Raw genomic sequence first — 24475 nt, 5'->3', positions numbered from 1 at the left:
GAGTGCGGAGGGCCTGGGCTGGCCTGGGGGGTTCTGGGGTCAGGACCCAGGGCTCCCTGGGAACCCCATCTGGATCCCAGGCCAGGTGTAGCCACCAGGCCACGGCCATGCAGAGCCCAGCCTGCCTCCGCTGCCTAGAACTGACTGGCCTGCCCGGCGCGGAGGGGCGTGTGGCTCTGGTGGCCGCTCATGGCCCTGCACCCCCAGGTGTTCAGGTCCCCGGTGCAGGAGTGTCTGAGCTACCCGACCTGCACCCAGTGCCGCGACTCCCAGGACCCCTACTGCGGCTGGTGCGTCGTCGAGGGACGGTGAGCACCCGCTGGGGACTCGGGGGGACACAGCACTGTCCCCAGGAGCAAGGCCCCACCCCAGGACTGGGGGGTCCCAGGGCTGAGGCTGCCCCTGTCCCTGCAGATGCACCAGGAGGGCCGAGTGCCCGCGGGCTGAGGAGACCAGCCACTGGCTGTGGAGCCGGAACAGGTCCTGCGTGGTGGTCACCGGTGCCCAGCCACAGAACATGAGCCGGCGCGCCCAGGGGGAGGTGCGTGGGGCACCGCACCCTCCGGCCCTTCCTCGGGCCCCTTGACCCTGTGGCCTGGGTGGGTGGGAGTGGGTGCCCAGGTGTGCTGGGGGTGACCACCTGGGGGCCTGTTTTGGATGAAATGGAGGCAGGTTCTAGAGGCTTCTTTGAGGCATCAGCTTGCACCATGCAAGGGCCTCTCGCTGGGGAGCGGGCGGGACGTGGTGCCCGGGGCCTGCGGGGCCCTGGTGTGAGCACTCGGCCCCTCAGGTGCAGCTGGCTGTCAGCCCACTCCCCGCCCTGGGTGAGGAGGACGCACTCCTGTGCCTCTTTGGTGACTCGCCGCCGCACACCGCCCGCTTGGAAGGGGACGCAGTCGTCTGCAACTCGCCGAGCAGCATCCCCAGCACCCCGCCCGGCCAGGGTGAGGCCCCTCCTGCTCCCTCTCCCCGCCTGCCCGGGCGCCGCCTCCTCACCTCTGCTGGGCAGCACTGTCTGGGCGGTTGCCCCTCACCCTTCCCTGTCCTCAGCAGCCAGGGTCCCCAAATGTGGGCCAGGGCAGGCGCCACGCCTGTGTCCCCTGAGTGCTGGGGGCAGCAGGGCCACTCAGTGACGTGGGCAGGGACCTGGCAGGCCCTCCCGCCAGACTGCCAGGAGCCGCCAGGGGAAGGCAAGCCCAGCCCTGGAAGCTGACACCTGAGCCGGGATGAGACAGGGCGGCAGGCCCGGCCGAGCCAGGCAGCGGGCGGGGGTGGGGTCCTGGCAGGGCCCCACGGAAGACCAGGGGTCTCCACATTCGGCCCTAAGGCCCAGGACGACCTTGCCCATGGCCTCAGACGGGGTGAGAAGTCGGCACCAGGGCCCGTCCCCTGCCCCTGGGCCTGCAGTGCCAGCCCTGCCCTCCCCCTGACACGTCCCCCGTGCGGTCCGCAGACCACGTGTCCGTGAGCATCCAGCTCCGCTTCAGACGTGGAGACATCTTCCTCACCTCCCACGAGTACCCCTTCTACGACTGCCGTGAGGCCATGAGCCTGGTGGAGAACCTGCCGTGAGTCTTGCATGCCGCTCAGCCCCCGCCCCTGTCCCCGCCCGGCCCCCTCACCGCCCTCTCCCCCAGGTGCATCTCGTGTGCGAGCAACCGCTGGACCTGCCAGTGGGACCTGCGCTACCACGAGTGTCGCGAGGCCTCGCCCAACCCCGAGGACGGCATCGTCCGCGCCCACATGGTGAGGAGCGAGGGGCCCTGTGGGGCCTGGGCACTCGGCTGAGGCCACGCGGCACCTGACCAGCCCTGCTCTCCCCCAGGAGGACAGCTGCCCTCAGTTCCTGAACCCCAGCCCCGTGGTCATCCCCATGAGCCACGAGACGGACGTGACCTTCCAGGGCAGGAACCTGGACACAGTGAAGGTGGCCCACGGGAGGGTGCTCAGGACATGGTGGGGGACACAGGCAGGGAGGGAGGCCCTTGGGGGTGTCGGCAGGACAGCCAGTGCACTCGGGCGCCCTGGGACACCCTACAGGGACGGCCAGAGGCTTTTGCAGACACAGTGTGTCGGGCTCAGGAGTGGTCATTTGGGGTGGGAGCACTGGGGAGGGGGCCCAGGCAGAAGCCGGGATACCCAGGCTCTGAGGGCAGGGCTGGAGGGACTGCCTGGCCACAGGGTCCTGATCCAACTATCCACAGGGCTCCTCCCTGCACGTGGGCAGTGACCTGCTCAAGTTTGAGGAGCCGGTGACCATGCAGGAGTCAGGGACCTTTGTCTTTCGGACCCCAAAGGTACGGCTGCGGGGCGGGCAGGCCATGTTTCTGCTCCTCCGGGAGCACTAGGGGAAGGGCAGCGGAGAGGCCCCCAGGAATGGCACCTGGCCAGAGCCCACCCTGCCAAGGACCAGGGTGGCCTTGAGAAGCTCGAGAAGCTCGCCGCCCTCCGTCCCCTGGGGCCAGAGCACCAGTCCCCCTCAGCTCCACCAGGCGCACACAGCAGCGCGTTTGGCTGTGAGGCTCTCGGCTTGCAGCCACCTGGAGGCCTCTCCTGCAGCCCCTTGACTGAGAGGGGACCCTGTGGCTGCACGGTGGTTCCCACTTGACTCCACCCCGTGCCCCCTGGTGGGGGCAGGAGGTGCAACGTGTCCCCACGTGTCCCCCAGTTGTCCCACGATGCCAACGAGACGCTGCCCCTGCACCTGTACGTCAAGTCCTACGGCAAGAACATCGACAGCAAGCTCCAAGGTGGGGCCGGGGCGGGGGTGGGGGGCACGGACGTGGGACGCGGGCAGCCGCTGACTGCTCACTCCCCTGCACAGTGACCCTCTACAACTGCTCCTTTGGCCGCAGCGACTGCAGCCTGTGCCTGGCCGCCGACCCCGCCTACAGGTGCGTGTGGTGCCGAGGACAGAGCAGGTGTGTGTACGAGGCCCTGTGCACAAACGCCACGTCCGAGTGCCCGCCACCGGTCATCACCAGGGTGAGCCCCTGCAGCCCACCCCGCAGCTCCCCGCGGCCCCAGCCTGCCCAAGCCACTGGGTCACCAGGCTCTGCCAATTCGTGGATTCCAGATCCGGCCTGAGACGGGTCCGCTGGGCGGGGGCGTCCACGTCACCATCCTCGGGTCAAATTTGGGCGTCAGAGCCGACGACGTCAAGAGCATCACTGTGGCCGGCCAGAACTGTGCCTTTGAGCCTGAGCGCTACTCTGTGTCCACCCGGTGAGTGTGTGGCCCTCGCCCCCTGCTGGCTGGGCAGTTCCCACCTGGGTAGGACAGAGAGCCGGGGGTCGGGGGTGGGGAGTGTCCGGGCTACCCCGCCTGTCGCCCGCCAGGATCGTGTGTGTGGTTGAGGCTGCGGAGATGCCCCTCACCGGCGGTGTCGAGGTGGACGTCAACGGGAAACTCGGCCGTTCTCCCCCCAGCGTCCAGTTCACCTATCAAGTAAGTGCCTGGCCCGGGGGCCCTGCCCGCCCTGCGTGCTGGGAGGGGGTCTGACCCCGGTTGCTGAGCGCAGGGGAGGTGGGCTCGGCCCTGCCACCTCCTGGCAGCGTGGGCGCCCTGACCCCGCCCCCCTGCGGCTCTTTCAGCAGCCCCAGCCGCTCAGCGTGGAGCCCAGGCAGGGACCCAAGGCCGGCGGCACCACCCTGACCATCAACGGCACCCACCTGGACACGGGCTCCAAGGAAGACGTGCGGGTGACCCTCAATGGCGTCCCTTGTAAAGTGTAGGTGTCACCGCCGGCTGCCCGGGCACGGGGCGCGGCCCTCTCCCCGCAACCCACGTCTGCCCCAGGGGCGGTGGGGCCACGACCCCCACCCACCCACCGGGCAGGGCTGGGGCAGGCGCCAGGGTGGGGTTGACACAGACTGGCCCCTCCCACCCAGGACACAGTTCGGGGCGCAGCTGCAGTGCATCACCGGCCCCCAGGCGACCCTGGGCAAGGTGCCCCTCGAGATCTCCTACGGGGGCTCCAGCGTGCCGGGCCCCGGCATCTCCTTCACCTACTGCGAGAATCCGGTCCTGCAGGCCTTCGAGCCACTGCGCAGCTTCGTCAGGTAGGCCCCGCCCACCAGCGCCGGAGCCCACGCCTACATCCGGGCACCTCCCCGCTCCACATCCGGGCACCTCCCCACCATCCGGGCAGCCTCTCGCTGACGCTGACAAGGCTGAGAGGAACGTGGGGGTCTGGTCTGGGCCCGGGAAAGGGGCCTCTGGAAAGCCCCACTGCACCCCCAGATCGGCTTCCTCCCAGGACCCCTCGCCCCGCTTGTGTCACGGCCCCTGCCCAGTGCCACCACCTGCTCACAGACCTGCACCTGCCCCAAAAGCCAGCGTGGCCAGAGCCGGGTGGTGCGAGCCGGGGCACAGGGCCTGCGGGGCGTCCGCGCTTCCGGGCTGAGCCCACTAAAGATCGCCCTCCCCAGTGGTGGCCGGAACATCAGCGTCACTGGCCAGGGCTTCAGCCTGATCCAGAGGTTCGCCATGGTGGTCATCGCCGAGCCCCTGCAGTCCTGGCGGCGGCGGCGGGAGGCCGGACCCCTGCAGCCCACGACGGTCAGTCCTGGTGCCGGCCCGGGGACAGGCCGGGAAGGGCGGGGCCCGCACCAGTGTCCTGATGGCCCAGCCTCGCCCCACAGGTCACGGGCACCGAGTATGTGTTCTACAATGACACCAAGGTCGTCTTCCTGTCCCCGGCTGTCCCCGAGGAGCCCGAAGCCTACAACCTCACGGCACTGATACAGATGGACGGGCACCAGGCCCTGCTCAAGACCGAGGCCGGCGCCTTCGAGTACGTGCCCGACCCCACCTTCGAGAACTTCACGGGCGGCGTGAAGAAGCAGGTCAACAAGCTGATCCACGCCCGGGTGAGGACGCGGCCGGGCAGGGGGCCGGGCCGGGCGGGGTGGCCGGTGCCCACCCGTCCCGCTCACGCGCCCTCCGCCCGCCGCCCTCCGCAGGGCACCAATCTGAACAAGGCCATGACGCTGCAGGAGGCCGAGGCCTTCGTCGGCGCCGAGCGCTGCGTCATGAAGACGCTCACCGAGACCGACCTGTACTGCGAGCCCCCCGAGGTGCAGCCCCCGCCTAAGCGGCGGCAGAAGCGGGACACAACACACAACCTGCCGGAGTTCATTGTGCGTGGGGGCGGGCGGGGGGCCGGGGACTTGCCCACACCTGCCGGCGCTGAGCCCGCCCTTTCCTGCAGGTGAAGTTCGGCTCCCGCGAGTGGGTGCTGGGCCGCGTGGAGTACGACACGCGTGTGAGCGACGTGCCGCTCAGCCTCATCCTGCCGCTGGTCATCGTGCCCATGGTGGTCGTCATCGCGGTGTCCGTCTACTGCTACTGGTGAGCCCCCCAGGCCCCTCAGCGCCCCTGCCCCCCCGGCCACGCCCCCTTCACGAGCCACGCAGCGGGGGCCCCCCCCACCCCCGCGGTCAGCCCGGCCCGGGGCAAGGACGCTGCCTGTGCCCCCAGGAGGAAGAGCCAGCAGGCCGAGCGCGAGTACGAGAAGATCAAGTCCCAGCTGGAGGGCCTGGAGGAGAGCGTCCGGGACCGCTGCAAAAAGGAGTTCACGGGTAGGGCCCGGCGGGGCGGGGGCGTTGGCGGCCCAGGGCCCGCCCCCGCGGGAGCCTCACCGCGCCTGCGCGCCTGCCCGCCTCCCCGCAGACCTGATGATCGAAATGGAGGACCAGACCAACGACGTGCACGAGGCCGGCATCCCCGTGCTGGACTACAAGACCTACACCGACCGCGTCTTCTTCCTGCCCTCCAAGGACGGCGACAAAGACGTGATGATCACGGGCAAGCTGGACATCCCCGCGTCGCGGCGGCCCGTGGTGGAGCAGGCCCTCTATCAGTTCTCCAACCTGCTCAACAGCAAGTCCTTCCTCATCAACGTGAGCCTGGGCGGGGGGCGGGGCGGGGCGGCGGGCGGGACGGGACGGGACGGGACGGGACGGGACGGGACGGGACGGGATGGGGCGGGGCGGCGGGCGGGGCCTGGGTGGGCTCTGACCGCTGGCCCCCGCAGTTCATCCACACGCTGGAGAACCAGCGGGAGTTCTCAGCGCGCGCCAAGGTCTACTTCGCGTCGCTGCTGACGGTGGCGCTGCACGGGAAGCTCGAGTACTACACGGACATCATGCGCACGCTCTTCCTGGAGCTCATGGAGCAGTACGTGGTGGCCAAGAACCCCAAGCTGATGCTGCGCAGGTGCGCACAGGGCCCGGGCTGGGGGTGGCCGTGGCAGGGCGCAGGGCTTATTTGGGCAGGTGGCGGGTCGGGGGATAGCGCGAGCGGGCTTCCGGCCCTCCCCACCAGGCAGTCTCTACGACCATTTAGCTGCTCCGCCTTCAGCGTCAGCCCTGCGGAGTGAGTGGGAGGTGACAGCCCCCTCAAGGTGCCGGTGCGGCCTACGTGTCCGGACAGCACGGGGCCTGGGCACGGGGGCGAGGCAGGCACCAGGGCAGCTGGGGGTTTGCAAGAGCTAGCTGGGCCTCCCGGGCACCAGGGGTGCCTCGGTGCCAGCCTGTTTGTGCCCGCAGGTCTGAGACGGTGGTGGAGAGGATGCTGTCCAACTGGATGTCCATCTGCCTGTACCAGCACCTCAAGGTGGGTTCTGCCCCCGCCTGGGGGGCTTAGGGCTCAGGCACATGTGCTGTGCCCTCCAGATGTCACCCACCTGTCCAACCCCTCAGGTGGACCTGGCCCCTGACGTGGGCAGTCCCACCCATGCCCTGACCAGGTCTGGGGGGCTCCTGCAGGCCCCAAGCCCCCCAACCCACACCGCCACCCTGTGTTGCCCAGGACAGCGCCGGCGAGCCCCTGTACAAACTCTTCAAGGCCATCAAGCACCAGGTGGAGAAGGGCCCGGTGGACGCCGTGCAGAAGAAGGCCAAGTACACGCTGAACGACACGGGGCTGCTGGGGGACGACGTGGAGTACGCACCCCTGGTATGAGCGCCCAGGACCAGCTTGTGGGGCCAGGGCTGCCGCGGGGACCTGGCCGGGGACGGGACCCACAGGGGTCGGGACAGAGGGCCCAGCGTCAGGGTGGGTGTGGTCAGGTCCAGAGGCTGCTCGTCTCTGCTGCCGGTTTGGGTCAGCACACGTGTGTGCCCTCGAGGTCGTGCTGCGGGGTCCCCAGGGGAGGAGGCTGTTCGTGTCCCCACCCTGAGCCAGCCTCTTCCGGGGCACGCGTGGGGCCTGGCACAAGCGGGTCTGTTGGTGAGTGTGTGCACACGTGAGCGGTGTGTGCCCTGGGACAGAATTCAGGGTGCGTGTGTGGACACATGTCCGTGTGTGATTGTGTGTACTCAGTCTGTACACATGTGGTCCCGTGAGGCTCCGTGGTAACGTGCTAGTGAGCAGTCCCCGCGCTCTGTCCTGAGCCAGGGCCAGCAGGGGAAGCACAACGTGGGAGTGTCCGGGGTGGTGCCTGGGGGGTCAGAGCCTGTGGCCGCCACCTCCAGCTGAGGGCACAGCGGGGTGGGCGAGGCCAGAGGGCAGCGGGGTGCTCCTGTGGGTGGGAGCGAGGGTCCCCCTCCTGCTGACCTTTGTCCTGTGTCCCCGGCAGACAGTAAGCGTGATCGTGCAGGACGAAGGGGTCGATGCCATCCCAGTCAAGGTCCTCAACTGCGACACCATCTCCCAGGTCAAGGAGAAGGTCATTGACCAGGTGTACCGCACACAGCCCTGCTCCTGCTGGCCCAAGCCCGACAGCGTGGTCCTCGGTGAGTGCCCGCCAGAGCCCGCCTGGACCGGGGCGCCCTGAGGGGGGTCCCGCCTGGACTGGGGCAGGGCTGCCTGTGCCCACGGTCCCCTGTGTGTTCTCCCACAGAGTGGCGACCTGGGTCCACGGCGCAGATTCTGTCCGACCTGGACCTGACCTCGCAGCGGGAAGGCCGGTGGAAGCGCATCAACACCCTCATGCACTACAACGTGAGTGTGCGCACGGCCGGGCGGGGCCCAAACCCTGCACAGCAGGCAGGTTCCCTGTCACCACTGTGCTCCCCAGGTCCGGGACGGCGCCACCCTCATCCTATCCAAGGTTGGGGTCTCCCAGCAGCCAGAGGACAGCCAGCAGGACCTGCCGGGGGAGCGTGAGTCCCTCCCCCTTACCCGCGTCCTTTAGTGCCTGGAGGTCAGCGGGGACCGTGGCCGCCTTGGGGCCCACGAGCTGCTGTCCTCTCTGCTGTCTGGAGGGACCCAGACTCCTGGGCTCCAGTCCTCACCCTGCCCTGGGGCACCAGGCTGGGCAGGGGACCTCAGTACCCCACTCCCACAGGCCACGCCCTCCTGGAGGAGGAGAACCGCGTGTGGCACCTGGTGCGGCCGGCGGACGAGGTAGACGAGGGCAAGTCCAAGCGAGGCAGCGTGAAGGAGAAGGAGCGGACCAAAGCCATCACCGAGATCTACCTGACGCGGCTGCTGTCGGTCAAGGTGGGCCGCTGTGGGCGCGCAGGCGGGCACGCCTGGGCGCCGGCCCCGCGGGCGGCACTGAGCTCCTCCTCCCTCGCAGGGCACACTGCAGCAATTCGTGGACAACTTCTTCCAGAGCGTGCTAGCGCCCGGGCACGCGGTGCCACCCGCGGTCAAGTACTTCTTCGACTTCCTGGACGAGCAGGCGGAGAAACACGACATCAAGGACGAAGACACCGTCCACATCTGGAAGACTAACAGGTGAGGGCCCGGTGCACACCCGGACGACCGACAGGTGAGGGCCACTCTCCCACCCGCTGGCCTCACGCCCTGTCGCTCTGCCTCAGTTTGCCCCTGCGGTTCTGGGTGAACATCCTCAAGAATCCCCATTTCATCTTCGACGTGCACGTCCACGAGGTGGTGGACGCCTCCCTGTCGGTCATCGCGCAGACCTTCATGGACGCCTGCACGCGCACGGAGCACAAGCTGAGCCGCGTGAGCAGGGCGGCGGGGGCGGGGCCTGGGCAGACCCGGGGGGCCAGGTCCACTGCCCAGGAAGTGTGGACAGTGCCCACTGGCAGGCGGGTGGCCGGGGGAGCCACTGGGTGAGGTTGGGATGTGCCAGGTCTGCACATTTCAGGCTGGAGCTTGGACCTGGGCAGGTGGCAGGTGGCCAGGCCACGGGGCTGCCCCCTCTCCCCTCCCCCGCCTTACTCAGGCAGGGAAACTGAGTTTTACTACAAATTACAAAACACAAAAAGTAGAGTTTTCTTGAGGAGTTCTGGGCAGGGGTGGCTGCCCTGGAGGACTTGCCCAGCTCTCCTTTCCCTGCGGGGCCTGGGGCAGCCTGAGCTCGGTGTCATCAGGGCACCCGTGGCCCGTCTTGGCCGGGGTGTCACTGGCTGTGTCCCCCACAGGACTCTCCCAGTAACAAGCTGCTGTATGCCAAGGAGATCTCCACCTACAAGAAGATGGTGGAGGAGTGAGTCCTACCCCGGCCAGACCCTGGGTGCCCCCTTTCATCCCTCCGAGGGGCCCCTGGGTAGAGGAGGACTGTGGCGGGCAGCTCAGTCCCAGGGAGGCCTCTGAGGCCCAGCCTCAGGCTTCTACTACCCACCCCACCCCGCATCCCCCACCGCCCGCCGGGTAACCCTCCCTCCCCTGCAGTTACTACAAGGGCATCCGGCAGATGGTGCAGGTCAGCGACCAGGACATGAACACACACTTGGCAGAGATCTCCCGGGTAAGGGGACCACAGGGACACGCCTGCGGACCCTCCGCAGGCCGGGCCAAGGCCCCTCCCCCTCCCCACTGCCCCTGTGTTGTGCCAAGGGGAGAGAGGGTGGGGGTGGGAGGGGGCAGGTTGTCCCGGGCCAGGCCGCCATGTGACTGAGTCCTGGGAGGCGGCGTGCGTGATTGCACTGTGTGTGTGAATGCAGCTGAGTGTGTCGTGGGTGTGGGTGTGGTTGAGTGTGTGAATGCAGCTGAGTGTGTCGTGGGTGTGGTTGAGTGTGTGATTGCAGCTGAGTGTGTCGTGGGGGTGGGTGTGGTTGAGTGTGTGAATGCAGCTGAGTGTGTCGTGGGGGTGGGTGTGGTTGAGTGTGTGAATGCAGCTGAGTGTGTCGTGGGTGTGGTTGAGTGTGTGATTGCAGCTGAGTGTGTCATGGGGGTGGGTGTGGTTGAGTGTGTGATTGCAGCTGAGTGTGTCTCGGGGGTGGGTGTGGTTGAGTGTGTGAATGCAGCTGAGTGTGTCTCGGGGGTGGGTGTGGTTGAGTGTGTGATTGCAGCTGAGTGTGTCTCGGGGGTGGGTGTGGTTGAGTGTGTGAATGCAGCTGAGTGTGTCGTGGGTGTGGGTGTGGTTGAGTGTGTGAATGCAGCTGAGTGTGTCGTGGGTGTGGGTGTGGTTGAGTGTGTGAATGCAGCTGAGTGTGTCGTGGGTGTGGGTGTGGTTGAGTGTGTGAATGCAGCTGAGTGTGTCTCGGGGGTGGGTGTGGTTGAGTGTGTGATTGCAGCTGAGTGTGTCTCGGGGGTGGGTGTGGTTGAGTGTGTGATTGCAGCTGAGTGTGTCGTGGGTGTGGTTGAGTGTGTGATTGCAGCTGTGTCTCGGGGGTGGGTGTGGTTGAGTGTGTGATTGCAGCTGAGTGTGTCGTGGGTGTGGTTGAGTGTGTGATTGCAGCTGAGTGTGTCTCGGGGGTGGGTGTGGTTGAGTGTGTGATTGCAGCTGAGTGTGTCTCGGGGGTGGGTGTGGTTGAGTGTGTGATTGCAGCTGAGTGTGTCGTGGGTGTGGGTGTGGTTGAGTGTGTGAATGCAGCTGAGTGTGTCGTGGGTGTGGGTGTGGTTGAGTGTGTGAATGCAGCTGAGTGTGTCGTGGGGGTGGGTGTGGTTGAGTGTGTGAATGCAGCTGAGTGTGTCGTGGGTGTGGTTGAGTGTGTGATTGCAGCTGAGTGTGTTGTGGGTGTGGTTGAGTGTGTGATTGCAGCTGAGTGTGTCTCGGGGGTGGGTGTGGTTGAGTGTGTGATTGCAGCTGAGTGTGTCGTGGGTGTGGGTGTGGTTGAGTGTGTGAATGCAGCTGAGTGTGTCGTGGGTGTGGGTGTGGTTGAGTGTGTGATTGCAGCTGAGTGTGTCGTGGGGGTGGGTGTGGTTGAGTGTGTGAATACAGCTGAGTGTGTCGCGGGGGTGGGGGCCGGGGGTGCGCATGGGCAGTGTGAGCAGCTGTGAGCCAGGCCCGCCTGCTCTGTCTCTGCTTTACTGGCTGTGGCTGTGACTGTCTCCGTGTGCGTCTCGTGTGTGGGTATTTGTCTGCAGCCAGGTCATGGGGGGGCCCTTGTGCCTAGTGTGCCCACAATGCCAGCCGAGCCGCCATGTCCCAGCCAGCTGCTCTGTTGGGGGTGGCCTCCTGTCCCGAGTGTCCCACACTGTCGGTGCCTGTCCACATGCCCCCACAGCCCCTTCCTCCCTTGGTCCCACTGTCGTCTCCCCAGGCACACACAGATTCCCTGAACACGCTCGTGGCGCTGCACCAGCTCTACCAGTACACACAGAAGTACTACGACGAGGTAGGGTCCAGGTCCTCGGGGCGGGAGTGCAGGGCGGCCCCGTCCCTGGGCTGTCGTCTGACGGGAACCCCCCTCAGATCATCAACGCCTTGGAGGAAGACCCCGCGGCCCAGAAGATGCAGCTGGCTTTCCGCCTGCAGCAGATCGCAGCCGCACTCGAGAATAAGGTCACCGATCTCTGAACTCTGACCTCCAATGCTGCCTCCGGCACAGGTGCGTGACGGCCACGCTGGAATTGGGCAGCCCCCGGGGGCGAGGCCGCGTGGTCTGTGGCTGAGCACCCTCTCTCCCCAGCAGGATGTGCCCCAGCACCTGGAGTGGGTGCCGCAGGGGCCCCACCCGCGCTGTAGCCGGTAGCATCTCTCCTGAGCAATCCTGCCCGGGCGCCCACACCAGCACCAGCTTCCTCCCGTGGAACCAGCAGCGGGTGTTCTGTGTTAAGTCTGAGTGATTTGCAAACGTGCCTTATGATGCCACATCGGGGCAGTCGGGTCTCAGCCTCCCCCCACGCACCAGCAGCCACCTCAGATACCCTGGGCTTGGCCTCCAGGTGGGGTCTGAGTGCCTGTAGCCCCCGGGGCAAGTTCCCAGACCTTGTGTCTGTTTGTCCACCAGATGGAAAGAGGAGAAAAAGCGGTACGATGCCTTCCTGACCTCACCCGGCCGCCCCAGGGGTGCCAGCACTCTGGGTGGACTCAGGGGCCGCTGGGCCCCACCTTAAAGGTGGACGTCAGACGTCAGGGCCCAGGTGGCCAGAGGGGGCCCAGCAAAATGGGGGTCCTGGAGGCCCTGCCCTGGTCTGGGGGGGCTGGGGGCAGCTCCACCAGGACCACCCCACCCTTTTTGTAAATCTTGTTCATTGTAAATCAAATACAGCTCTCTTTTTCACTCTGCTGGTTGACTGGGTTCCTCTGGGGCCACCCATCTGTCCCTACTCTCCCACCCCTTGGAGGTGCACAAGGTGGTGCCCTGCTGGGCCCCACCAGGCACTGGGCTGGACTGCCTGTGAGCCCGTCCTGACCTCGTGTTCCCAGGAGGAGGAGTAAGAGCGCCGCACAGCACGGCTTTAGTCGCTCCGGGTGTAGTCCCACTGATCATGGCCGTGGCATGAGGTCAGCTGTTTCTCAATCCTGTGAGCCACTCCAGGATGACTCAGGACCTAAGCAGGACTCCAGGTCCACGTGCCTGAGAGCGAGAGGCACCTTTGCTGAGGGGGCAGTGGGCTGTCCCGGAAGCTGGCGATGGGGGAAGGGGACTGCTCCCAATCCCATGAAAGGGCTCGAGGGCAGGTGGAATTGAGATGGGCCCCACAGGGCACTAGCACGCAGGGCCTCATTCACCCAGCACGTCCTTTCTGAGCGCCTGCCATACACCAGGCACTGTCCCGGCACCAGGAACACAGCATCAAACAGGACAGCGGGGGCCCTCTCAGGCTTCCCTTGTGTGCCACGAATCCCAGCCCAAGCAGAAAGGGGGCTTGGCAGCCCCTATGGAGGAGGTGAGCATCCAGCTCCAGATGTGGCTGGATCCAAATGCCCAGGTCTTGGGTTTCATCTGTCTGAACTGCTTCCCAACCTGTGCTGATTCGTCCTCAGGCGGCCCTAGGCCCTGTCTCCCACTCCGGCCACATGGTGGCTGGTAGTCTCTCTATGGGCTAGGCTGATCCTGGGCCCCAGGATTGGGGCAGCCCCATCCAAGCCACAGGGAAAAGAGGTGGCTGTCTCTTCCCCAAGAAGGGGGTCCAAGGCAAACAACTGACAGCCCCTGCTACAGGGCCCCCTGAAATGGCACTGCTGCTGTGGCCCGACACTGGGCTCCCACTTCCCAGAGACCTGGCTGGTCAGGAAATCTGAACAAGGTGTTGTGAAGCCAGAGTGCTGGGGTGAGACACAGTCTGGGTGTGCTGAGCGAGGTCTCAGGTAGGGACAGGGGACCCAGAGGCCTGGCTTCCAGACTGGATCCTGCAGACCACCTCTGCCCCTTCCCCACTGGGCAGTCAAGAGAGAAGGGAAGGGTCAGGGAGCCCCCACCCACTGTGAAGGTTGAGGATGGGGTGAGGCTACAGGTCCGACAGTCCAGTGCCCAGTGAGGGGTAGGAATTGGGCATAGATGTTGGGGAGCACGGGTGAGCAGGCCCGCCAAAGTGGTCAGAATGGTGGCAGACAAGGGGTGGCCCACCCTGCTGTTCCACTTCCCATCCTCCTCCCCTGTAGTGGGAGGAGGCAGAGCTGGTCTGAGAAACTCTAACAACCTCTCCAAGCAAAAAACAGCCCAAAGCTATGTCCTGCCTGCACCACCATCACCTGGTCCCTGGGGAACAAGGCCAGATCTGTCTTTTAGGAAGTGCTTCCTGACCACCAGCGGGGCAGCCCGTGGGGCTGAGAGGGAGCAGAGACGACCAGTGGGGGAGCAGACGTGGAGAGAAGGGGTGGGTGTTGATATTTAGGGGTGACAGTGGGTCACAGCCCAGGGTGGAAGGAAGCTCTTCCGCGGCAACCCCCTCCCCCCGCTGACCTGCCCCGCCCCGCCCCAGCCACCCACTCTCCAGGCCCCACCTCCCCCCCCACCACCTCCCTTCAGTTCTGGACTCAGCCCAGCCCTCCACTGCCTCTCCCTGCAGGGGGGCCTCCCTGCACTGCCCACCACCTGAAACGCCAGCGGTCACCCCCCTGCAGTACTAGGACCACACCGTCCCCAGCGGGCACGGTGGAGGGGACCTCTGCGAGGGGCCGCAAGCACACTGGAGGTCCCCAGTGCAGGTTTACTGAGGACCCGCTGAGTGGGGCTGGGCCCCCCGGTCTGCAGGAGGCCGCTGGGCTCTGGTCGGCGCTGACCACTCACCTGGCGGGGACTCCCGGCGGGTCAGCAGACCCTCCCCACCCCTCATCTCCCCGGAGCCCGGGGGAGAAGGAACGCAGCCGCCCTGCAGCGGGGCGGTGGGGGCGGGGCCGGTTGCCAAGGGAACGGGCTCGGCCCCGCCCCGCCCGGCGAGGCGCAGACAAAGGCCGCCCCTCTGCCCCGGCCGCGGCTGCGGTTCCCACCGCCCGGCTCGCCGCGGTCCGGCCGCTGAAGCTCCGCGAGCTCCGCGCCACGGTTCGGCCGCCGAAAGAGGCCCCGGGGGGGGGCGCTGGGAGCGGAGGGACGGCGGGGGTGGAGACTCCCCTGCCAGGCCGCTGGTCGGACAGCAGCTCACAGAGGAGAAACTGAGGCCCGGGGTGGCTCGGGACTTCGCCAAGGTCGAGCGAGAGGGGCCGGCGCGGTTGGGACTCGGACCTGTGTCCTCGGCCACTCGTCGGCGCCCACGGTCCGGATTCGCCCGCGATTGTGTCCCTTCGCCCATTTGGACATGTTTTAATTTGGTTGCCAATATTTAAAAACCAAGAGATTTCACAGTGAAACTCAGATTTTGATGTTAAGAAAAGTTTACCAGGCAACCCGGAGCCTGATTTCCCACTTTCCCTTGGGGGGCGGCCCCGCCACAGAACCCCCCACCCACTGCGCTGCCCCCCTGGGCGGAGGGTCGGGACCTTTCTCCGCGGGGCGGCAGAGCCCGTGTCTCCGTCGAGTGCGAACCAAAGCAGACGTGCGCCCGGGAGGCTGGACAGGGCGCTCTCCCCGATCACCGTGACAGCAGCTGAGAACCAAGCCCTCCAGGCCGAGAGGAAACGCGGCTGACCCTGCAAACCGGGCGGCTCCTGGCCCCTGGGAAAGCCAGGGTGGGCTGCCTGGAAGAGAGGACAGCCGAGGAGGAGCAAGAAAGGTGCTGGGCACCAAAGAGGACCCATCTGGGGCTGATTCTCGTGGGTAAAACACCCCAAAGGCCCCTGGCGACGCCGCTGTCCCTGGTCCTGACAGGCCCGGCCCAGCGGTCACACCACTCCCCGGCGCCGCGCCGCCGACGTCAGACCCGGGAGGGTTCCGAGGAGGGCCACGCGATCGCCAAGGCCAGAACGTCCTCCGCGAGGGGGGGAAGGCAGGCTGGCCCGGGCTCCGGGCGCCGTCATCTGCCCAGCACGGAAGGGCCCTTATCCAACGCCTTTTTGGCTAATTTTTAACCAACTACCCAGTTTTTGTTAGGCGGTATTTTCCGTCTTGATTTAAAATATTCCCCATGGTTCGCCTCTGGCTGCTTCGCCTTTGACGGTTCTCCCTCCTTCCTGGGGGGTCGCTGGCGTAGGGGGCGCAGGGCCGGAGCGGGCGGCGCCGGGCGCGGACCGGACGCGGACGCAGGCTTGGGGAAGTGCGCGGCCCCGGGAGGTGAGAGCGGGAGGGAGGATGTCGGATCCTCGCCGCCCGCCCCACGCCCCGGCTGGTTTCCGCTTTGCCGCCGCCTCGGAGGGGCAGGAAGCCACGCGTTTGTCTCGGGGAGCCCCCCCGCCCCGGGAAATCCGCCCCGGCCCGGCCCCGCCCCGGAGCCCCGCCCCGCCCCGCCGCCCCTGCAGCCGCGCTCGCTCCGCTCAGCTCCGGCTCCGGCGCGGGGCGCTGGGCGCGGAGTGCGGGGCTGGGCCGAGCGGAGGCCGCTTCGGACATGTCGGGCCCCCGCCCGGGCTTCTACCGGCAGGAGCTGAACAAGACGGTGTGGGAGGTGCCGCAGCGGCTGCAGGGCCTGCGTCCGGTGGGCTCCGGCGCCTACGGCTCGGTCTGGTAGGGGCGGGGCAGAGGTGGGGGCCGGGAGGGGGGCTGGGACGGGCCCTAGCGTGCGCCCCCTCCACGCCCGGCGCGGGGTTCCCGGCACGGGGAGGGGCCTCGCCCTGCCTCCGCCCCACGCCCTGCGTGGATCGGGGGAATGAACGGGGGCGGGGGGAGGGGGCGTGAAGGAAACTTTCCTCCAAGACGCTGCTCCTGGTGGCAATGGCAGGGGCGTCCTCCGGCCCCGCCCGATTCGGAGGGCCCCCTACCCGGCTCGAATCCTGGGGCGTCACAGCTGGCGGGAGGGGGGGTCCCCCGGGCTCCTAAATGTCTGACTCGGTCAAGGGCTGGGCAGCCCCCTAGGGCTAGCAGGGGGCCCCGCCTGGGTGGGTGCTATTGTTTGAAAAGGGAAAGCCCAGCTAGGGGGAGAGAGAGACCTCTCCCCTTTGGATGGCCTCAGGCTCCCCCGTGGGTCCTGCCCACCCCCGCCACCCCGTGTTTTCTGGAGTCTCAGACTCCAGATGGGGTTTAGGCCTAAACAGGGATGCTTGCATTTCCCTACAATCCCTGGGGCGTCTACACCCCACCCACTTTTGCCCCAACCTATGGCGCTCAGACTACAGCCTCCCAGCCAAGCTAGGCCTTGGGGTCCCCAGAACTGGCCTGAGGCCCAGACAGACCACAGAGTCTGGATGGGGGGGTCCAGATTGGGTTGAGGCTTCCATTACCCTGGAACCGGTTCTGCAGGGTGCTAAGGGTGAGGTGGTTATGTGGAGCCCTAAGTTGCAGCTTTGATGTTGACAGTGGGGCTGATCCTGGGTGTGGACGTTGAGAGGTGCTTCCCCCAGCACCCAGCTGGGTCCTTACTGAGGCCAGTGCCAGAGAGCTGCTGTCCACTGCGGGTCTCTGTGGAGGTGTGAGGCAGAGGTGGTGGGCAGAGTGCTGCTCCAGGCCATTGCAGATTAGGAGGGGATTTCTCAGGGCTCCTCCAGAAGCGAAGCTCAGGAGCCTGCAGCAGGGGCTGGGGTCCCAGGGCAGACTCCCGTCTTGCCTATCCTTTGCCTGCCATCAGAAGCCTTGTGCAGGTCGTTTACCCATTCCAGCACTGGCCTGTGGTATCTGTAAGACCTCAAGGGTGGGAAGAGGGTAGGAGATAAAGTGGGAGTGGCCACAGGGGCCTGGCTGGACTCGCCTCTGGGACTCCACATCTGGGAGTTCCTGAGGGGTGTCAAGTTCCCCGGTGAGGCCCAGTCTCTCTCTGCTGACCCCCGGCTCCCTTTGCTCAGTTCCACGGCTGAGGCTGCTGATGGTGTCGATTCCCTGTCACTTGACTGCACAGATAAAACCAGGCAAAAGGCTCTGCTGCCCCACAGGAGGGGCCAGTCCGCTCACCTCCCACCCCAGGAGTGACGTGGACCTTCCCCCGAAAGTCATAGGCTTGGGGGGGCACAGATGCCCCAGGCACCTAGTTGCCTCTCCTACACCTCCACCACACCCATGAGCACCCCAGAGCCAGCAGGGCTGCCCCTCTTCCCCTAGTGTGGGCATGGGGGTGGCCTAAGTCTCCACTCAAACTTAGGAGGGCCTAGATGCCCAGAGATGGGGGCAGAAGCAGGAGAGAGGGGATGAGCCTTCAGCGCAGCTTCAGAAGTGGCTTCATGTCTGCGTGCTGATTCTGAGGGCAGTGGGACCTGGGGAGGGTGGGCGTGATCCTGTCACACCTGCATTTGGGGATGACAGTGGTGATCGCTGCCTCTCCAGCGAAGAGTAGATGGGTGAGGAGGGTGGTGTGGAGGTGAAGAGTCTGGACCTCTGGAAGCAAAGCCGGGAGGATGGGACAGAACCCCCAGAGGCCACTCTCAGCTGGACATTTCTACTGTCCAGTTTTTCAGTTGCAAATAATGATGCAATAAACGCCGTTCACCAATATTCCCTCCACATTTTGAATATTCGGAGGCACCGGGGAGAGCACGCCAGCGGCTGTTTTCCTGACGTGCTATTTCCACGCTAGGTAGAGGGGCCTCTCCCCGGCTTTGAATGGGGGTCCTGGGCTGGGGGCGAGGGTCTTGGGGCGAGGGACAAGACACGACCGAGGACCTTGCGCGGCGAGCACTGGCATGGCGGGCCAGCCCCGAGGGGCTCCTTCCCGGCGGACGCGCGGAGGGCCGGTCGGAGAGGCGCGGACCCGGGCCCACGGAGCGCCTGCGCGCGGGCGGCCGCCCTAGGACCCCTGCGGCCACCGGGCCCACCTCGGCCCGGCCTCCGCCGCCGCCGCCGCCTCACTGGCCGCCCGCCTTCCAGTTCGGCCTACGACACGCGGCTGCGCCAGAAGGTGGCGGTGAAGAAGCTGTCGCGCCCCTTCCAGTCGCTGATCCACGCGCGGAGGACGTACCGCGAGCTGCGGCTGCTCAAGCACCTGAAGCACGAGAACGTGAGCGGGGGGCGGGCCCGCGGAGGGCGGACCAATGGGGCGGTGCGACCCTGGGGGGTGGGCCCGCGGAGGGCGGACCAATGGGGCGGTGCGACCCTGGGGGGGTGGGCCCGCGGAGGGCGGACCAATGGGGCGGTGCGACCCTGGGGGCGTGCCCGCGGAGGGCGGACCAATGGGGCGGTGCGGCCCTGGGGGCGGGTCCGCGGAGGGCGGACCAATCGGGCGGTGCGGCCCTGGGGGCGGGTCCGCGGAGGGCAGACCAATGGGGCGGTGCGACCCTGGGGGGGCGGGCCCGCGGAGGGCGGACCAATGGGGCGGTGCGGCCCTGGGGGGGCGGGCCCGCGGAGGGCGGACCAATGGGGCGGTGCGGCCCTGGGGGCGGGCCCGCGGGGGGCGGGGTCTGGAGCCTGTGCGGCGCTGCAGCGGCGCTGAACCGCCGGGCATTGGTTCCCCGCCTGGTCCTGACTCCCCTCGCCACCCAGGTCATCGGGCTTCTGGATGTCTTCACGCCGGCCACGTCCATCGAGGACTTCAGCGAAGTGTGAGCGGCCGGGCGGGCGAGGCAGCGGCCCGGGAGCGCGTTCGGGGAGGGGGCGGCGGGCTCTGTCCTGACCCCTGACCCGCCCCAGGTACTTGGTGACCACCCTGATGGGCGCCGACCTGAACAACATTGTCAAGTGCCAGGCGCTGAGCGACGAGCACGTCAAGTTCCTGGTTTACCAGCTGCTGCGCGGGCTGAAGGTGGGCGCGCTCGGCTTCCCGGTCCCCGCCGGGGTGGCGGCGCGGGTGCGCGGGGCGGAAGCCTGGCGCTCAGCGATCTACTCCCTGCAGTACGTCCACTCGGCCGGGATCATCCACCGGGTAGGTGCCGCCGCGGGTGAGGGTCGGTCCGAGGGCTGGCGCGGCTGTGCCTCCTGCGCTCACGTCCCCGCGCGCCCGTGCAGGACCTGAAGCCCAGCAACGTGGCTGTGAATGAGGACTGCGAGCTCAGGGTGAGGGGCTCGAGGGGCCTGGGGTGGCAGTGGCATGGGGTAGCGGCTATGGGGGACGCTGAGAACCCTCCCGGTTGCTCTAGATCCTGGACTTCGGGCTGGCGCGCCAGGCTGATGAGGAGATGACCGGATACGTGGCGACGCGCTGGTACCGGGCACCTGAGATCATGCTGAACTGGATGCACTACAACCAGACAGGTGTCTAGGGTGGGCAGGCAGGCGGAGTTCACATCTAGGCCTGGGGAGGGTGGAGCCAAAGGCCGAGGACCCTGGGAGGGGCATGCCCAGTCTTGGTGACAGTCGAGGTCTGGAACCAGAATTCCAAAACAGACCTTCAGAGGGGCCTGGTGGGCGGTGTATCCTCTGGCCTCTGTGACCCGAGTTAACTCCTGCCCCTGCCCAGAGTTGGGCATAGAGGAGGATGGAGTCTGCCAGTCTTTGGGCCTGGCTGTGACTGAAGATCTACTGTGCTGGCTCCTCGCAGCTCCCAGAGGGCTTTGGGGTGGGCAGACTGATGGAGGTCTCTCCCCTCCCCTCCCCTCCCCCAACAGTGGACATCTGGTCTGTGGGCTGCATCATGGCTGAGCTGCTCCAGGGAAAGGCCCTCTTCCCGGGAAATGACTGTATCCTTGGCCCAGGTTGGGGAGCAGGGTCAAGCTGGGGTCCACTCCTGTAGGGAGGGTGCTGGCTATGGCCCTTCCTGGCAGGTCTCGCTTCCTTTTGCCTCCCCATATTATGCCACCGTGGGCTTGCTGTCCTCAGCTGTAGGCTCTGGGCAGTGCCCCAAGATCTTGTGTCTCGGGGCCGGGAAAGGTCCATGGCTGGCCCGTGGGAGTTTCCTGAGCGAGGTAGACATTGACCAGCTGAAGCGCATCATGGAAGTGGTGGGCACACCCAGCCCCGAGGTTCTGGCAAAGATATCTTCAGAACACGTAAGTCAGTGCCCAACCAGCCACCAGCTCCCTCTTCTGATCAAGCCCCCAGATGCTCTGGGGGAGAGGGTAGCATGAAAATATGGGCACCAGATGGGAACATGGGGCATGGTGGGGTAGAACCCAGGATAGGCATGCAACCCCTTTGGCAAAACAGGTGGACGGGGAAGACACTCCTGGCACAAGGGACAGTGAGGGCAAAATCACCTCCCTGACAAACAGTGCCCTGGCTGTGGGCAGTGGAGGGGCAGGAAAAGCTCTGGACCCTGCTCCTGCAGGCCCTATGGTGAGGAGGTCTGGTCTGCCTGCGCCCTTGCCCAGGCCTGTTGGAGTGAATGAGTCTAGGGGCTTCTCTCGGAAAGCGCTGAGCCCAGTTTGAGGCCAGGGAGGGAGGGGGTGAACAGCCCCCAGGTCCTTCTTATGTGCTCCCAGGCCCGGACATACATCCAGTCCCTGCCCCCCATGCCCCAGAAGGACCTCAGCAGCATCTTCCATGGAGCCAACCCTCTGGGTGAGGACTGGCCCTGGGGCTGGACTGGGCTCCACATCAGACCCTGCCTGGATGCAGAGCTGACCCTCCCTGGCCCCTCTGCAGCCATAGACCTCCTTGGAAGGATGCTGGTGCTGGACAGCGACCAGAGGGTCAGTGCGGCGGAAGCCCTGGCCCACGCCTACTTCAGCCAGTACCATGACCCTGAGGATGAGCCAGAGGCAGAGCCCTATGATGAGAGCGTCGAGGCCAAAGACCGCACGGTGGAGGAGTGGAAGGGTGGGCATGGGGGTGCCCAGAGGCCTGGTGTGGGCATGGGGGGTGGGGCAGGGCCTGGGGCTGCATCCCCCGGAGGCAATGCCCCAGATCCTGTCCAGAGTGTCCTGGGAGGAGGAACAACATGCCCCCTACTCCAGAGTTGGGCGGGAAAGGTGGGGGCATCTAGCAGAGGGCAGGCTCTGGTTTCCAGCTTCAGGTTGAGGCTGTACTCAGAGGGTGGGGGCTGGGCTGGGCAGCACAAGCTGACCTTCCCCCTCACTCCTAGAGCTCACCTACCAGGAAGTCCTCAGCTTCAAGCCCCCAGAGCCTCCAAAACCGCCGGGCAGCCTGGAGATTGAGCAGTGAGGCGCTGCCCAGCAGCCACCCTTGAACCTGTGGAGAGGCCAAAGCCTGCACCCTCCCTTAGTGGTCAGGTTTCCTCTGCACCCCCATGGCCAGGCAGCCCTGACCCCTGGTCTGGGACCCCATGCCTTGAGGAGAGTCTACACACATAAGACTGCACAAACCTTTGTGCACATGTGCTTGCCGTGTGTAGGAGTCTGGGCACAGGTGTCCTTAGGTCTACCTTGGTCCTCCTACCCACTCCTGGCCACGGGGCTCTCCCTTGGGACCTCCCTCGAGGGAGCCTGCATGCCACAGCAGTCCCCCTGGGGAGTGTGTCTGTCTCTGGATCTCCTCTGTCCCAGAGAGCTATGGGGGGGTGCACTGGGGCCAGGGTCTCAGTGGGTAGAGCTGCTCAGCCTGGATGTGGGGGCTGCCCTGGTGGTTGCTGGGACCCACAGACCCAAGAGCTGAGGCAGGGCCAGGGTACCACCAGGCTCAGCAGGGTCTTCCCTGCAGGGGTGGCAGGGCAGGACAACCACTAGCTGTCAAATGAGAAAGGCTGCCTAGAGCCTTGTGTCACCTGTGGGGTGTGTGGGCACATGGACATGAGCATGTGGTCCCAGTGTTCACATGTCAGGACGTCTGCTGGGCGGGGGAATCTGTGGGCACGCAAGGGCTGGTAGCGGTGTCGGGCAGAGCCTGAGTTTGGGTGGGTGTGCGACTGCCTCCCCTCCCCTGAGTTCCTGGTGCCACAAGGGGTGGTGAGATCCAGGCTAGGGGCTCCAGTGGGCCAAGGGGGCAGCCACTTGGGGGCTTTTTCCTGGGAGCTCCAGCTGGGCCCTGGGGCATGAGGCACACTCTAGCTGTTGGGGCGGGGGTTGGGGGTGCAGCCTCGAGGACACTAAGGCAGGCAGCACGCATGGATGTGGACTTGGACACTTTTGCCTGGACCTCAGCCCAGAGCTGACCGCCTCCGCCGCTCTCTACCTCTGCCCTCATGGTGGCTGCAGCTGGAGGTCTGAGGCTCTCTGGTCTGTGGGTCAGCTCCCAGAGCGGGGCGAATGGACTAACCTCTGGGACAGGACTGCTCAGAGACATCGGGTGTGGCTCCTCCCTGGAGAGGTGGTGGCCTCTTGCCTGGAGGGGTCCAGGGAGGTCTGGGGCCAAGTGCCTGCACCAGGGGTGCACAATAAAGAGGATCCCTCCTGCTCAGCTTGCGTCCCAGGCTCCAGGCCCTGCTGTCCCTGCTGTCCCACACAACTCCAGCTGGCCTGGCCCCCCCAGAGGCCTGCAGTGGCCAGATCTCTCGGGCCCCCAGGTGGACAAACAGACATCTCTGGCACGCTCCCTGCTCCCTGGAGGGTCTGAGAGCCCAGGGAGACCAGGGGAGGATGTGGCTTGTGGGCAGGTCCTGAGGGAACAAGGCAGATGGCCACCCACACAGTGACCCCAGCTGCCCTTCGAGGGACTCACGGGGCAGCCTTGCCTGCTGGCCTAGACCCAGTCTCTCCCCTTCTTTCAGTGGTCAGGGAGACTGGCCAGGGGGCAGCTGGGTGTTCCTGGGAGCAAAGGCCTGCCCTTCCCCGGGGTTGGGTGGGGTAGGAGAAATAGCTTTCTCTTCCTTCCTGGTTAAGGTGAAGGAGGCCACCTCAACCCAAGGGGTTCACCTGCCGACCCCGCTCCTGCTGCCCACTGCAGCTCACACGGGGGAAAGGGCCCCGGCCATGCCGGAGGTCAGGCAGCATCTCCCTAGGGGTCAGGGACAGTCTGGGCCTTTGCCCTGGGCCTTGGGGGAGGGGTGGAAACCATCTGCGAGCAGGACCTCCAGGGGCGTGGTCAGTGTGGCAGCCAGTCCTAGGGGGAACCCTGGAGACCAGGCTGGGCCAAGTTCAGTGTCTGAGGGTGGAGGATAGGAGAATAGGGTAACAGGACACAGCCCCATTTTGAGAGCCTGGTATGACATGGGACCCTGCTAGACCCCTGGAGATAAGGGGGGCAGCTGGGGGGCTTCCTGGAGGAGGTGGGTAGAGTGCCACAGGCAGCCCAGGGCAGGAAGGGCACGGGATACAGGTGGTTGTGGTTTGGGTGGCCCCAAGCTACCCCTGCTCGCTGGTCCCCAGCTCCTGAATGCTCCAGATCACCACCAAAGCCCAGGTGCAAAGCTGCTCTGGCTGAACTTGAGCTGCTGAGCTGCTGATTCATGGCGGGCAGGCGGGGCACAGAGGGCGGGGCAGGGGGCCCAGGGATCCTGTTACCCACCAGCCTCATGGGCTCTGGGACAGACCCCATATTCCCTCCTCAGGCCTGGGTCCCTGGGCTGGAAGGGGGTGCAGGCTCTGCCCTCCAGGAGCATCTGCCCAGGATGGTGCCCCCCCCCCCCAATGGTCAGGCTGAGGGCCCAAGCAGGCCCCTCCCCACCCCTGGAGGCAGGCACACCTTGCTGGAGACTGGGTTTTTTTTTAGACAGGGTCTTGCTCTGTACCCTGGCTAGTGGGCAGTAGTGTCATCACAGCTCACTGCAGCTTCCACCTCCTGGGCTCGGGTGATCCTCCTGCCTCAGCCTCCTGCGTGGCTGGGACCACAGGCGTGCACCACCGTGCTCCCAAGTTTGGGAGACAGAACTAGCTCCCCTCTCTGGAAAGAGAGATGCAGGCAAGAAAGGTGCTGGAGGACTCCACATTTGGTAGGGCATCTCCAGGGGTGAGGTGGGAGGTGGACATTGAGAACACAGGGTGAGCCCAGGGGCCTCAGGGATGGGGGACTGGGTGGGGATGGACTGGGAGGTGGTGTTCCCGCAGGTGGACAGTGCCCAGGGCTGGGGATGGGCCCAGCGCCCTAGGGTGGTGGTTAGTGAGGAGTAGTTCCCCCGCTAAGACCCCCCACCCCCAACCCAGGCGGGGAAGTTCAGCCAGAGG

The 24475-nt window shown here is 66.2% G+C and overlaps 2 protein-coding genes across 14 annotated transcripts in view; both read left to right on the top strand.

Moving 5' to 3' along the window:
* PLXNB2 (plexin B2) overlaps positions 1 to 12376 on the top strand; it is a 30106-nt gene extending 17730 nt beyond the window's left edge. For 6 of the 8 annotated variants that reach the window (XM_069490653.1, XM_069490651.1, XM_069490650.1 and 3 more), the window contains 32 exons: positions 208 to 308; positions 415 to 541; positions 791 to 944; positions 1454 to 1568; positions 1638 to 1746; positions 1826 to 1927; positions 2205 to 2297; positions 2669 to 2750; positions 2825 to 2985; positions 3077 to 3225; positions 3339 to 3447; positions 3594 to 3730; positions 3891 to 4061; positions 4431 to 4560; positions 4644 to 4871; positions 4965 to 5141; positions 5213 to 5352; positions 5482 to 5582; positions 5674 to 5903; positions 6038 to 6219; positions 6552 to 6618; positions 6814 to 6960; positions 7583 to 7739; positions 7847 to 7947; positions 8024 to 8108; positions 8294 to 8448; positions 8528 to 8688; positions 8775 to 8922; positions 9345 to 9409; positions 9595 to 9670; positions 11409 to 11483; positions 11561 to 12376. In XM_069490653.1, coding sequence (XP_069346754.1) covers positions 208 to 308; positions 415 to 541; positions 791 to 944; positions 1454 to 1568; positions 1638 to 1746; positions 1826 to 1927; positions 2205 to 2297; positions 2669 to 2750; positions 2825 to 2985; positions 3077 to 3225; positions 3339 to 3447; positions 3594 to 3730; positions 3891 to 4061; positions 4431 to 4560; positions 4644 to 4871; positions 4965 to 5141; positions 5213 to 5352; positions 5482 to 5582; positions 5674 to 5903; positions 6038 to 6219; positions 6552 to 6618; positions 6814 to 6960; positions 7583 to 7739; positions 7847 to 7947; positions 8024 to 8108; positions 8294 to 8448; positions 8528 to 8688; positions 8775 to 8922; positions 9345 to 9409; positions 9595 to 9670; positions 11409 to 11483; positions 11561 to 11665 — 4140 coding nt within the window. In that variant the 3' untranslated portion in view covers positions 11666 to 12376. The remainder of the gene's footprint in view (positions 1 to 207; positions 309 to 414; positions 542 to 790; positions 945 to 1453; positions 1569 to 1637; positions 1747 to 1825; positions 1928 to 2204; positions 2298 to 2668; positions 2751 to 2824; positions 2986 to 3076; positions 3226 to 3338; positions 3448 to 3593; positions 3731 to 3890; positions 4062 to 4430; positions 4561 to 4643; positions 4872 to 4964; positions 5142 to 5212; positions 5353 to 5481; positions 5583 to 5673; positions 5904 to 6037; positions 6220 to 6551; positions 6619 to 6813; positions 6961 to 7582; positions 7740 to 7846; positions 7948 to 8023; positions 8109 to 8293; positions 8449 to 8527; positions 8689 to 8774; positions 8923 to 9344; positions 9410 to 9594; positions 9671 to 11408; positions 11484 to 11560) is intronic. The other 2 variants (XM_069490647.1, XM_069490654.1) reach the window with 2 other exon arrangements.
* A 3544-nt stretch (positions 12377 to 15920) lies between these two features.
* On the top strand, positions 15921 to 23113 carry MAPK11 (mitogen-activated protein kinase 11). Of its 6 annotated transcripts, none has more exons than XM_069489299.1 (12): positions 15921 to 16127; positions 18414 to 18543; positions 19026 to 19084; positions 19173 to 19284; positions 19375 to 19404; positions 19488 to 19535; positions 19619 to 19733; positions 20087 to 20158; positions 20388 to 20467; positions 20939 to 20978; positions 21063 to 21236; positions 21502 to 23110. In XM_069489299.1, exons 1-12 carry the CDS (start codon positions 16012 to 16014, stop codon positions 21579 to 21581), a joined length of 1056 nt encoding a protein of 351 aa, XP_069345400.1. In that variant the 5' UTR covers positions 15921 to 16011; the 3' UTR covers positions 21582 to 23110. The 6 variants fall into 6 exon arrangements, with proteins under 6 accessions (XP_069345400.1, XP_069345398.1, XP_069345399.1 ...); XM_069489297.1 differs by having other exon boundaries at positions 20879 to 20978; XM_069489298.1 differs by having other exon boundaries at positions 20900 to 20978; positions 21502 to 23109.
* Positions 23114 to 24475: the final 1362 nt, after the last annotated feature.

This window comes from Eulemur rufifrons, chromosome 16, assembly GCF_041146395.1.
Source record: "Eulemur rufifrons isolate Redbay chromosome 16, OSU_ERuf_1, whole genome shotgun sequence".
Taxonomy (NCBI): domain Eukaryota; kingdom Metazoa; phylum Chordata; class Mammalia; order Primates; family Lemuridae; genus Eulemur; species Eulemur rufifrons.
Note: the sequence above shows the minus strand (reverse complement) of the source record. Positions and strands in the feature narration are given on the sequence as shown.